The sequence below is a fragment of the Dromiciops gliroides genome, chromosome 4 (genome assembly GCF_019393635.1).
Source record: "Dromiciops gliroides isolate mDroGli1 chromosome 4, mDroGli1.pri, whole genome shotgun sequence".
Classification (NCBI taxonomy): Eukaryota; Metazoa; Chordata; class Mammalia; order Microbiotheria; family Microbiotheriidae; genus Dromiciops; species Dromiciops gliroides.
Genome location: NC_057864.1, coordinates 110,521,207 through 110,535,727, shown reverse-complemented (window position 1 = coordinate 110,535,727; position 14,521 = coordinate 110,521,207). Strand labels below are relative to the sequence as shown.

The following is a 14,521-nucleotide window of genomic DNA, read 5'->3' as shown; positions in this document are numbered from 1 at the left end:
ATAAACAATGTGTTAATGAGTTGGGTCAATGCTCAGGTACACGTTAAGGGGCTAAAATTCTAGCTATACTGTCTAAAATATCTAATGAGTGTTCGCCATTAAATTAGAAGCTTTAGCAAGAGTTCAGACTTTCAAGCGTTTATTAAGGAGAATAAGAATTTGGTGAAGAGAGAGAGAAAGGCCTAGATTCAGCTGTCTATCTCGGGGAACCAGTGTCTCCTGCTCCGCTCTCCATGAGAGTCCTGATGAAAGAGAAAGAACCACCCCTCCTTCATCCCACAAGCCTCCTGTGAAACTGGGAACATCCCATCCACTGGCACACACAGCTCCAAGCTAATTGGCTGGTAGCTTTGATAGACAGTACCCACGAGCAAACATCACTTCCTGACACCAAGGAGAAGCTGCATGGCTTGCCCTCAGATGCCTTCTCCTCATAGTGGAGCTTTCCTACAGTAACTCTCCAGCTGGTGGCAGCATTTAAAAGCTGCATGCAACTGAGGAAAGAATTGCTGACTCCTGGCCTTGGCATTTTCCCTTCTTGTTTCATCAAATAAATGAAACCCAAGAGTTCATTCCCGGTAAATGTTATCATCAGTCTCTATTCTGTCTTCTTCATGTAAAATAAAATGCTGGATGCATTTTGAATACATAGGGGGAAGAGATTAGACTTGGTCTGCTTATCTCCACAGGACAAAACTAGGAAGAATGGGTGGAGAACTACGAAAGCAATAGATTTAGACTTGATATAAGAAAAAAATTCTAGCAATTAGAGATGACTGCCCAAGAATATCATCCAGGGAGATCTTTAAGTAGAAGTTAGAAAGTCATTTGCCAAAGATATTGTAGAAGGGACTTCCATTCAGGTACGAGTTCAAAGGGACAGCTAGGTGGCTCAACAGTTAGAACACCTGGTCTGAAATCAGGAAGACATCTTCCTGAGTTCAAGTCCACCATCAGACACTTACTAGGTCGGTGATGCTAGGCAAGTCACTTAACCCTGTTTGCCTCTATTTCCTCATCTTATCTTTGTCAAGAAAACCCCAAGTGCAGTCATGAAGAAATTAGACTGACTGAAATGACTTAAAAACAATAAATAAGTTCATAGGAATGTAAATTTAGAGCTAGAAGTGACGTCGGAAGCCATCTAGTACAACCCTTTCATTCCACCAATGAAGAAACTGAGACCTAGGGAGATTAAATGATTTGGCCAAGATCAGGCTCTTCTTTTTCCAACCCTAAGATCTTGAAATTCTGTATTCCCAACTGACTAAACAAAACAAGAGTTAGGGAAGGATTGTCACTGGCACATATGTTACTCAACGTCAATCTGGAATAAGAAATGTTCATTTACCCAAAAAAAAAAAATTATTTCTATTCCAAGATGTACACTATCCTCCCATCAGTATTTTGTAAATCAACATTTTTGTAAAAACAGATTTCTTTAAATGGGACAATCCAATATGAAAAGAAATGAGCATCACATAAAAAGTATCCACCAGTGTGAGCATTCAATCAACCAGTTATTTAACTCATGCAAAAGCAGAACCCAAATGTCATTACCTGCTTGATGAACTCTGAAAAGTTGAGGATGGGACCATTGTGCAAGACTGGATAGTAAAAGACATAAGCCAATAGCCAGAAGAAGGAGTTTGGGGAAGCCTCAGGTGGCCGCCCTTGCCAGCAGAACTCAAGGCTGAAACTGGTGTAGTAGAGGCATCGAACCGTCAGGGTGAATTGCAGCAAGTAATACTCATTTTCTGTTTTATACCATCCTCTCTGTAACACCAAAGCAGGAAATGGAGAAAAACTATTAGTGGCAAGAAAAGACATAACAACAGTAATAACAATAATAACACTTAAACAATTACAAAGCATCTCACACACATTGTCTCCTCTGATCATTCCAACAACACTGTCAAGGGCAGGAGGTAGTATAAATGTTCATCTACCAAGGACATTGTGCTTTATTGATATCACAAACTTTATTTGATACTCCCAATTGGGATATAACAAAAAATAATCATATGAAAAAATTATATGTGTGGATCAAGAGTAGGCTCTGTGTTCTTACAGAGAATGTCTAAAAGTAGAAACTGTCATAATATATATATATATATATATATATATATATATATATATATATATATATATATATATAATCCTAACCTGAACCATCATACTTATTCAATTCAATTTCCTAATTTCATTTATTAATCACCTACTATATAATCAAGATCCAAAAGATCAACTTTTACTGTGGCCAACATACACTACTCCTAAAGTGCTAGAAACAGTAGGCTCAACATAGAGAGATATTGACCTTTTTGGATTTCATGAAGCTTTCTTAGGTCAGATTTTGGTTAATTTCAAAGTGATGGATTCAGATTGGTTTGCACAAAACTATACAGGTAAGAAATCCAAGGTTGGTGAATGTCCTGTGGAGAAGTTTAATACCTAGGGTGGATCCCTGTCCCTTTGACATCCCTTTGGCATCACTGGTTGTCATCTGATCATGGCACCTGCCAACAGGTTAAAGAAAGGTGGTGGTCAATATGGATTAGTTGTTGACTGTACAGCAAGAGGAAAGAGCCATGCTATAACTGTGGAGGCTTACCCTAACTAAGTAAGAGGACTAGAGAGTCCCTGAAGAATCTGTGGGTGGCCCATGCTAGGTAATGCCATGTCAGTGCACTAATAAAAAGTCATCTATACTTGCTGCCCCCAGGAGTGTTCTGAGCTATTCAGTTATCATGGCTTGTGACTCTTTCAAGGATTTCTTTCCCTAACAATATGATGCTTCCAAACAGGTATTTATTTTTTCTTTTAAAAAATATTTTTATCAATTTCATTAGAAACTAAATGAGTGGTTGTAATTTTGGGGAATGGATAATTAAGATTTTAAATCACCTGTGTTACATTGTCAAAATCTACTTGTTCAGAATTTTATTTTGCTAATAACATACAGGTAAATATGGTTTCTTTCATTCTAAATAAAATATAAACCAAGTACCTAATCTAACTTAATAAAGAAAGGATGATGTAGTCTAAACTACACTGAAAAACATCAGAAAATGTTTAGGTATGGAAATATAATCCCTATTTTCCCACTTTAATAAACTGAAGAAGTAATTTTTTAAATTGTTCTCTTTTTATAGGCAATCAGACAGAGATTAAATTATTTATTTATAGCTAGTAAATGTCTGAGACAGGATTCTAACTCAAATCTTCTGATTCCAATTCCAAATACAATATTCTTTCCACCATCACAGTCAGTCGTAATCTAGGTCTTTCCTACTCCATGATCAGCTTTCTATCCACTATGCTACAAATGATCTCTTCATAATACAGAATTCATAGGTTTATAACTCAGTTCCTCACAACAACTTTATGGAACAGGTAATACAAGAATTCTTGTTCTAGAGGCAGCTAGGTGGAGCAGTGGATAAAGCACTGGCCTTGGATTCCAGAGGACCTGAGTTCAAATCTGACCTCACACACTTGACACTTCCTAGCTGTGTGACCCTAGGCAAGTCACTTAACTCCAATTGCCTCATCAAAAAGAGAAAAGAAAAGAAAAAAGGATTGTTCTTTAAAAAAATTTCAATAAAACTTTATTTTCATAGTCTGAAAAGTATACAGAGTCCAGTTACTAACTATAAATTAGCACAAGATTGCTTTCCAGGAATCTGGAAGTATCAATCTGACTCCATATAAGTTAGGCACTATGCTAGGAACTGGGGATACAAAGCCAAAAAAATTTAAAAGTCCTTGCCCTCAAAGTTCTTATATTCTACAAGGGGACACAATGTCTATAATATAGATAAGTAAATTTTATGTATATGTGTATGTGTGTGATATAAAATAATTTCAAGAGAGCATTAACACCTGGAGAAATTAGCAAAAGTCTTGTGTGAGAAGTAGTTTCTGAACAATATCTTGAAGGAAGTTAGGGATTTCAAGAGGTAGAGATAATAAGAGTGCATTCCAGACATGGGGCACCATTGTGAAAAGGCGAGCCCCTAGAATGCTGTGAATGGGGAGCAGCTAACCAGGCCAGACCAATTGAAATGGAGAAAATAGGAAAGGGAGTGATAGAAGTCTAAGTGAAACAGAGTAAAATAAGATGAGAAAAGGAAGCAGGAGTCAGATTGTAAATGGCAGACTGATGGGTTTGCATTTTATCCTAAAGGTAATAATGAACCATTCAAGATTCCTTTTATTAAGGGAAAAACATGATTACATTTCTGTTTGAGGAAAATCAATTTCTTAATTATGTGGTTTTGGATTGGAAAGGGGAAGAACCTGGAGCTAAGAAAACCAATTAGAAGGTTAATGCAAAAGTCTAGGCAAGAGGTAATAATAACTAGAACTAAGATTATATGAGTGGAAAGAAGGCGAAAGGGACATGTTGTGGAAGTAGAATTGACAAAACTCAGTAATTGACTGGCTATGGGGAGTTGAGAGAGAAAGAAAAGTCAAGATTAACTCCAACATGGTAAACTTGGGTGACTAGAAGGATGCTTGTACCCTTGTTAGAAATGGGGAAGGAAGAAATGGAGGAGGAAGGGTTTGGAGGAATGCCCATCCTCCAAACATATTAAGAATCATAAAATCACAAATTCCCACGTTTGTAAAGGAACTCAGGAACCATCTATTCCAGGTTACATACAAAGAAGGAATACCATCTGGAACATCTTTGACATGTGGTAATCTAGAGACTGCATCAAGACCTCCAGTGGTACTCCACTCTGCCTCCCAGGTGATCCCATTATGCTTCTGGACAAACTGAACTTAATAAGAGTCAAAATCAGACACTTATTAAGTACCTACTACATGCAAGGCACTGTCAGATATTAACCTCCTGGTGTTCTCAAACATTTCTCTAAGACTGTAAGTTACTGGTGAATTGTCAATATGCAATGGGAGAAAGACTTTTTTTTTTTTACCACAATATTCCTATTTAGATGAAATCATTTTGATTTTCTTCATCTATTAAATGAGGAGGTAGAAGTCAAAGACCTCTCATGGTCCCTTCCAGTTCTGTCTATGATCCTATGGACCATAAGAAAGTCTCCTTCAAGTCACTAATAATAATACAAATGAGAACAACTCTAAGATACTATCTCATATCCTTCAAAGTGATGAAAATCACAAAAGATGGAAATAGTCAATTGCTGGAGGAGCTATAGGTAGACAGGAATAAAAAATGCTGTTGGTAGAGCTTTGACTTGGTCCAACTGTTCTGTAAAACAATGTCATGTGTGAGAAAAGCCATTAAATTGTTCATACTCCTTGATTTGGAAATACAACTACTGGGAGACTCAAGGAGGTAAAAGACAAGAAAGACCCCACATACACCAAAATATTCAGAGCAGAATTTTTGCTATGGTAACAAAAAACTGGAAACAAAGTAGATTAAGAATGACTGAACAAATGATATATATGAATTTGATGGAATTCTGCTGCACCGGAAAAAAAAAGGATTAGGAGCAACATGGGGAAACTTATATGAAACAATACAGAGCAACATCAAGAGAACCAAGAGAGCAATATATACAGTGAGTACAATAATGTAAATGAAGACAACATTATAAGACTGGCAAACTGATTAACTGCAATGATCAGTCCCAGAGAACTGCTGATAAGACACATGTCCTTACTCTCAGTACCTAAGTGGGGGCCCAAGTGTAGACTGTGCTATATGCTGTCAGAAACAGGAGCCATGCCTATTTGTTGCTCTTGGAGGTTTTTTCTTTGCTACAAGGGAGAATCCAGTGGAGGGTAATGATTTAAGAAGTCATGATTGTGGTATTAAAATAATAATAATTTTTTAATGTTAAAGTCAAACTGGAGATTATAATCTATCATACAAAGAAGAAGGGAAGGAAGGAAAGAGGAAGAAGAAGACAGTCTGGAGGATCCTGCTTTTAGAAGCAGGACTGAAACATTTAATCAGGTCTTCAGGGCCTGATGGATGAGATCTAGAATAGAATAGCAGGCTAAGGGATGGCTGGGTGACATTCAGAGGTATCAGAGAGTTAATAGCAAATTCACCCAAGAGGGTTTCACTTATCAGCACAATCAACTCAATTATTCAAAGCATCCTTTTAGGCTCAAGAGGATTTCCCAGCCCCCCAGCATGTTTCTGGGCCACCAGTTAAGGTGTGCTCACAAAATGTAAACTTATTTTAGAAACTGGCCTGAGAAAAATATAATTGGAAAGAGGAGCTTCTTGTAAAAGAAAATTATTTAATACTTCCAACACCAATAAGTTTTTAATTATACACACCCACAACACTGATCCTCATTGGCAAGAATACCATTGGGTTCCCAAGAAGGAAGGTTTAATGCAATGTTTACCCCTGTGCCACCGAACATTATTTTAACTATCAGCCAAATGAGCTTAATTTTCCTGGTGAGTATGTTTGTGGGTCTCTCAGAAATTCTCCCTGGATAAGAAATACCTGAGAAATGCTTCATTAACTCTTTTAATATCTACCTCACAGAGTCAGTGTAAGAACCAGAAGGGATAAACACATGTAAACTGATTTGCTAGCTATTATTATGGAGAAAACTACGTGGAACAGTGGATTGAGTGCTGGGCTTGGAGTCAGGAAGAAATGAGTTCAAATCCTGCCTCAGATACTTAACTAGCTCTGTGATTCTCACTTAATCTCTGTTGGCTTCCATTTATTTAGCTATAGAAAGGGAATAACAATAGCGCCTACCTCCCAAGTTTGTTGTATGGATTCAATGAGACAATATTTATAAAACTCTTAGCACAGTGGCTGGCAAATAGTAGGTGCTTAATAAATGCTTTTTTTCCCTTTCCCCTTCCCTTTTAAATTCACCTATTAAAGTAAAAAATAATATCAGATCTGTTAACGGTCATGGTATGTACTGCCCATGTGAACTTGAGCAAACCACCTAACTTGTCTAGGCCATGCAAAAAAAAAAAAAAAAGAGCTCACAGTTTAGATTACCACTGATAATATCCCTTCCAAACATGACAATTGAAAAGTTCTGAGAGGCATCATTTCTGGGTAATTTAATCATTTTATGAATAATGCCAACATCTTAATAAAAGAATGGTGATTTGGCAATCTCTCTTAGTCCAAAAGATCCCTAATGGCAGGTGACAATCAACTCTGACTCGTTAACACCATGGAAGGTAGGCTATATTAAAATGAGAGTCTTGGGATACATGATTTAGGTCACCCAAATATTGATCAAAGAGATATCAATTTCCATATCACCTATCTGACAAAAGGGAGGATCCACATTTTCCCAGACCTATCTGAGCAAACACAATGAGCAGGAATGCACCCATTAGTCTAAAATTAGAATTTCTTTTACTATCTGATTAGATCTTAGCCTGGGCCTTTAAGAGATATTTCCTATACTGGTTGGTTTCTGGATGAGAAGGTAAAAAGGGAGAAAGACCTTGGTCCTAATATAATAATTAGTTATTAAATATAAGAGAAATAAGTAATATTAAACTACAAAAGACACGGGAGTCAGTTCTATTTTTCCCCTCCCTATCCCCTTGGATTACTTTAGTTTCAGGGTCTAACTAGCACTTAGAAGAAGACATTCAGAGCTACTCCAGGCAAGCCTCCAAGACTGGAATGTTTTGGGGGTCTGTTTTTTTGTTTGGTTGTTTTTTTTTTTTAAGGTTTTTAGCAAAGGTATGAAAAGTAGGGAACTGTGGGTCCCCTCTCAGAATGCACTTAGTATAAATGGACACTAGAGGGAGCTCCTGGAAGGCTTATGGGTAGCATGTTGGCTCTATGCCCCAAAAGCCCTCTGAACTTTTTACCTCCCACAGCAGAAGACTGTACTCACATTTACCTAAAGGTTCAAAAATCTCATTTATTGTTGGGGAATATTAGACATCCTAGTTCAATAGCCTAACATTAAAGCAACCTCCTACAGGAGTTGCAAGGAGCTTATCTATAAGCTTAGTTTGTCAATGAACCCTTGCCTTGTTCCTCAGTGACCAAGACTTTGCCTTGTATATCAGATCCAATAACTACCGTTGCTGGTTTGTTTTCTTGTGCTCGAGTCCCTGCCTTGGTTCCTTGACCATACCCAGAGTCATGCAAGGGACTGAAGTCTTATCTCTATGGCTGAGTCCCTGCTACAAGATCTCCCTGAGGTTGACCCATTGCCAACCTATAGCTCCATTTACTGCCTCCTGTCAGTCCTCCTCACACCATGGTTGGTGAGTGTAACGATTGGAATAACGCCACCTGCTGGATACTAACTGTAGAAGAGTTCTGCCCATGAAGCGAAGGTCTTTGAGGGCAAGACCAGGAGTCTTGTCTTTGGTATCAGGAAGTGACGCGGACTAGTGGGAGGAGGAAGGAAGAGACTGGCGCTCAGTCTCGCGCTCTTTCCTGTGGACGCTGGGGGAGAAGGGAGCTAGAAATGTGCTCTCCCTTTAATAGATAGGAATCTAGGCCTTTCTCTCTCTTTACCAAATTCTTATTCTCCTTAATAAATGCTTAAAAGTCTAACTCTTGCTAAAGCTTATAATTTATTGGCGACCACTCATTAGATATTTTAGACAGACTAGCTAGGATTTTAGCCCTTAACAGATGGCTGACCACGAAGAGGAAAGCTAACCCTCAGTCTTCTTCTGATCTGCTGGTTGGGTAAGAAATTTCCCCTCCCTCTCCCTTTAACTGCTAAGTACTGGTGTACTGGCTGTGTTTTTCCTTTGAATTTTTTCGAATGGACCTTTTAAACTCCCTAATTATCCTATTTTTGATTTTGGTCTGTTTAACCAGACAAATGGGAGATAAGATCATGTTAATGCTTTGTTTTTGTGGATTTTCTATTTTTCTTTTTATTTTTGTTAAAAGAGCCAGCAACTTACTCACACAAGGAAATATCTCTCCCTCTCCCAACCATGCTTTTTCAGAGAAATCTGAAGAGATTCCTGCAGCTTTTCCCAATTCTAACACTAATTGTTGCTCTAATTTTGCATGCCTGGAGGCAATGACCCACCCTCTAGAAGTTTTTAATCCCCTAGCACCTGGAGGCAAAGTGGGGGAAGAGGAATCCAGGCCTGAGTTCAAAATCAAGTCTGATTCAAATTGTGCTGGTCCCTCCCCTCCTCTCCAGACCCCACCCTCTACTCCCCCCATGGCCAAGCCCTTTGCTTCCCCTGCCCGGGAAGTCCAAAGATCTAATGCGCATGCTCAACTTTCTCTAACTACATTTGCAGCTTCAGGCTCAGCCCTTCCCCAGCCTGGCTGTGCTTCTGAGACAACCTTAGAAAACCCTTTAAATTCCAGATATGCTCGTTTTGTTCATAATTTTGCTAACCTGCTTTTGTCTTTAATTAGTAATCTTATAAAGCATTTGTATGGTGAAAAGACTGACAGACAATATAAAGGGGTTAAAGAAGAAAAACTTAAACTGAATAAGAATGACAACCATCAACATAGTTCAAGACTCTGCTTCTTTTGCCATGGAAGGGTATATATTTTAGAGAAATGTAGAAGTAAGCAGCAAGGTATTGATACGAGTGTTGGGGATTTTAGATATCGGAATCAAAAGTGTTCTGAATTCACTCAGAGTATTAATGTCAGTTCAGAGGTTACATAGGATTTCTATGCTATTATATATACATTTTGAAATTAATGGTATGGGTTTATTTTCATAGAGATTTTCATGCTTTTGAGATTGTGTCTTATACTTAGTTTTTAAAACAAGGAGAATATTTGTAAAAGCTTTTTATAGTCATGTGATCAAGTTTATATTTTATAATACTCTTATTGATATTAAGTTCATATTCATTTAGATTTCCTTAGTTTGAATTTCATTGTCTTTTATTGTTCCACGTGTATCTTCTTCTATTCATTCATCTATCTAATTTTGAAACATGGTTTTGATTTCATAATACAATGTTAATTCTAGGAGTATTGTGCTCCCATATTCTGAGTTGTTTGTTTTTGTTATTTTTTTTTTCTCAACTGATTATTTGATCAAACTCTTTAAAGCATTTCCCTGGCAAATTGTTTGCCATGGCAAGTGTAAATTGATTCTAGAAGTATTATTTTTGATAAGCACATTCCAAAAAAAAAAAAAAGGGGGGGGAACATTTGTAAAAGTTTTCTTTTTTTTTCAAAAAAAGTTTTCTTTGAGATTCTGTTGTGCTTTAACTTGTATTTAAATATGTTCTGATTTTTCACAAAAGTAATTGTATACTAAGTAAAAAAAAGGGGTATTATTTGAAATTGTTGCATAATTATATATTGTGTTCTGAGTCAAGATGTATTCACATTTTTTGCAATCATTTATTATCCTCAATTTTTAAATCCATATGAGACTTGGATTATGGGAACTTATCATTTAAGACACTAATTACCTTTATTCTGAGTTATCAGATGCCAGTTGGCCAAGATGCCATCCAATCACAAGAGGAATACATGCAAGAGCAGACACTGAACTGTCACATGAGGGGAGACATGCATGAAGTCAAGGTATGGCCGAGGGAACGGCTTTTGACAAATGTTGAGGTTGGATTCTCTTGGTTTAATATTTTATTTTATTTTTCCCCACAATATTGTACAGATGGCTGGAAGTATTCATCCCACCCATCTCGCTCCTACACCTGGCTTCTATGCTCCCTCCTATATGCCTGATGCCATGGACATCTCAATCCCATGCATCTGATTAAGTCTGACTCAGTTTCCTCCAATATGTTCAGTGGCATGGACATATATTCCATCCACCTATTTTAGACCTGGCATACTGTATGGGCAGTACATATTGCTCAAGTGTGGGAATGCTCATATCCCATCATTTCTCTGTTCTTTTATGGTAACCCCCATAATTATCTCAGGTGTCATGATAAATACAGTGTTGAATTTGGCCTTGACACCTGTTACCAATTATATTAGATTTTTAAATTTCTCATAGTGGCATGAGGATAATTAGGCAGATGATGCAAAAAGTGATGAAACAAAGATAAAAATTATTTTTAATAATTAATATCGTAGCAATTGTCTTCTCAATTACCCTCCATAAGGGGGGGACTATAGTAATATTATAATTTTAAAGAATGGTTCAATTTTTGTTTTATTATATGTTTCATGTGTAACAACTAAGATTCTGAATTCCCTTAGACATGTTTTTGAGAACTTTCATTGTTTGATTTGATTATTGACAAAGCTATTTTAAAGTTGTGTTAAGCTCAATTTTGTAGGAAATTTTCCTGGCTGATTACCAGCATCCACACATCAACCCCTGAAAAGACTTCCATTCCACGACTACACCTAGAGGACATCTGAGAAAAGACTTTCAGAGACTTTAAATGAACAGTTTTGATTTGTTCTTTTTGTTGTTTTTTTTCTTTCTGTTATAATATACACCATCTGTAACATGTATTCTCTGCAGAGGCCCTCCCTTTGCAAGACTAATGTCAAAGCGTCGGTTCATGAGGACAAAAAAAATCGCCCCTCTGGACAAAACTTTCCTCTCTTCCTTTTCTATATTGTTGTTCACATATTATTAGTTAGCAATAGTTATCATATTGTTTTTACTGTTCCGTCAAGGAAACATTTTGTTTCTTGAGGAACAACAGGGGGGACTGTAACGATTGGAATAACGCCACCTGCTGGATACTAACTGTAGAAGAGTTCTGCCCATGAAGCGAAGGTCTTTGAGGGCAAGACCAGGAGTCTTGTCTTTGGTATCAGGAAGTGACGCGGACTAGTGGGAGGAGGAAGGAAGAGACTGGCGCTCAGTCTCGCGCTCTTTCCTGTGGACGCTGGGGGAGAAGGGAGCTAGAAATGTGCTCTCCCTTTAATAGATAGGAATCTAGGCCTTTCTCTCTCTTTACCAAATTCTTATTCTCCTTAATAAATGCTTAAAAGTCTAACTCTTGCTAAAGCTTATAATTTATTGGCGACCACTCATTAGATATTTTAGACAGACTAGCTAGGATTTTAGCCCTTAACATGAGGCATGCCGAAATTTCAGCTTATTGTCTGCTTTCTAACTAACATGTCAAGTGCCTACTTGCCGGGCCTTCTCCAATCCTTGTCTGATGTAAAACTGCCCAGGTTTGCCTGCTCTGTCCCCACAAGTTGGTCTTCCCTCTAGATCCCAGTCATCCTTGATCCTTCACATTCCATTGATAATAGAATATTTGTTCTGACCCATTGCTTTTGCATCAAAGACAGCTGCAAATAGGTCTGTTCCTTAGTGACCTATCACCCTTTGATCTAGTCACAGCAACTGTCAGGTAGAATCTCCTCTTTGCAAAGTTCTAATAAAGTCCTCATTAAAGCTAACCACACTACGGCTTATTGGCAGAGTATATTGATTGGCTTGGGACCTACATACACTTAGCAGGCTGCCAATTCACCTATAAAGGAGAAATATGGTTAAATATCAGTCACTGAAAATGAATGACAGTAGTTGGGGGGCACTGTCTGTATTAGTGAAAAGTCTAAACTGAAGGAGAGGATAATAAGATTTATAGCTGGAAAGGACTGAGACACCTTACAATTCAATGGTCTTATTTTACAAATGAGTCTAAAGGGGTCTAGAGAGAGATATCCAAGTATTATAGTACCTTAGATTTATGGCTAAAATGGAGTTCAAAGGCCATTTAGTCTAACCCTCTCATTTTACAGATTAGGAAATGAAGACCCAGAGAAGTTAAAGGTGACTTGTCCAAAGTCCACCATGCAGGTATTAAGTGGCAGAGGTAGCATTTTAACCCAGATCCTGAGATTCCAAGTCCAGCATTCTTTCCACTGTATGACTTTTTGGGATGAATTATTTTCTTGTCCTGGATCACAGATGTAGCTGGTGGCACAATGGATAGATAAATGGATCTGGAGTCAGAAAGACCTGAGTTCAAATTCAGCCTCAGACGCTTGTGACCCTGGGCAAGTCATTTCACCTCTATTTACCTCAGTTTCCTCATTTGTAAAATAGGAAGAAAATAAGCATTTCTATAATACCAGGCACTGTACTAAACATTTGTATAAATTCTCAATGTGAGAATTCTTTGAAAAAACAAAAGCATTAATCAAAGACATAAAGGCTGAAGACATAGCAAATGAATCCTTGAATTCTTGAGACTTGCCTGTAAAAGGATTCCCTCCATGCCTTTGTATACACTATTAACTCACATGATCCTCACAACAGCCCTTCAAGGTAGGTGTCATTATCATCCCAATTTTACATCTAAGGAAACTGAGGCAAACAGAAGTTAGGTGACTTTCCAGGGTCACACAGTAAGTGCCTGAGGTCGCATTTGAACTCAGATCTTCCTGACTCCAAGCCCACGGTTCTACTCACTGTTCCACCTAGTTGACTAAGTAGACAATAGAATAATAACATACCTACCTCACAGGGTTGCTGTGAGGAAAAAATGAAATATTTGTAAAGTACTTTGTAAAGCTTTAAATGTTATATTATTATGCTTATCATTTTTATTGTGGTTATTCAGTAGAAAAGCCAGGATTTAAGCTAATATCTTCTGACTCCAAATTCAGCGGTCAATGTTGTTGAAAAAATTCAAATCCATACTACATATTAAAGTACAAGCTATATAATGTGGTAAGGTAAGGAGAAATTACAGTCCTTGAGATACCAAAAGAAATTCTGAATGTGAAAATCCTTTTACAAAATGAGAATATTGCTTGAAAACCTAGAGATTGAAGTTATATCAAAAAAGTCCTTAACTTCTTGAGACTTGTGCGTAAAAGATTCCCTCCATGCCTTTGGACATACTTTGACACTAAATTTCTCCCTCTCAAGAACACTCTGAAAGTTCACAAAAGAAGTTGTTTTGACCTTTTTAATCAAGAATGGCCATATCCATCATGTTTGATTTCTTACAATTTCTGAGTTAGGGATGTTAATATGAATATATGTATCACCTGGACTTGATGGAGGTACCTTATTATCCAAGGGGAGTTCTATGAAACCCTGGATTAATAGGATTAATAGGAGCAAAATGTCCTTCAACTGAACTCCAAACTGAACCCAAATAGCTAGCAGATAAAAGATCCTACCTAGTGACTTCTTTTCCTTCAGGATAGTAAGTCCCTATCTCTTGGTAACATCTGGGCATTCTCATCCTTGCCAAACCCTTTTTTGGAATCCTGTAGTCTTATCATGATGCTTCTGTATTCCCTCCATACTTGTTATAACTGACATTGTTAAACTACTTTTTGCTTCTGGGTTGACCTCTGTATCATATGATTGAAACCAACAACACCCTGTAATCAGTGGACTAAAACCATATATACCCTCAGAAATGGGGAGTCCCTCGAGTTTCTCTCTTAGAAGGGAAGTCTCCACATGATCATGTGTTTTGTTATCTTTCTTCTTGGGACAATAAAATATTAAATTGATATTGTGTTTTTTCTGTCTGTCTCTGATCTGTTCGTAGGAGGACAGGTATGTGTTTTCTGTCTCTGATTTGTAGAAGAAATTAAACATTATTTCTCTGATCTGTTTGTAGGAGACAGGCAGATATGTCATGTTC

General features: G+C 37.5%; 1 protein-coding gene across 1 annotated transcript in view; it reads right to left on the bottom strand.

Annotated features, from left to right (window-relative positions):
• Positions 1 to 14,521, bottom strand: part of HHAT (hedgehog acyltransferase) — a 535,206-nt gene that overhangs the window by 404,076 nt on the left and 116,609 nt on the right. Inside the window, exon 7 of the mRNA XM_043999913.1 lies at positions 1,561 to 1,776. Coding sequence (XP_043855848.1) covers positions 1,561 to 1,776 — 216 coding nt within the window. The remainder of the gene's footprint in view (positions 1 to 1,560; positions 1,777 to 14,521) is intronic.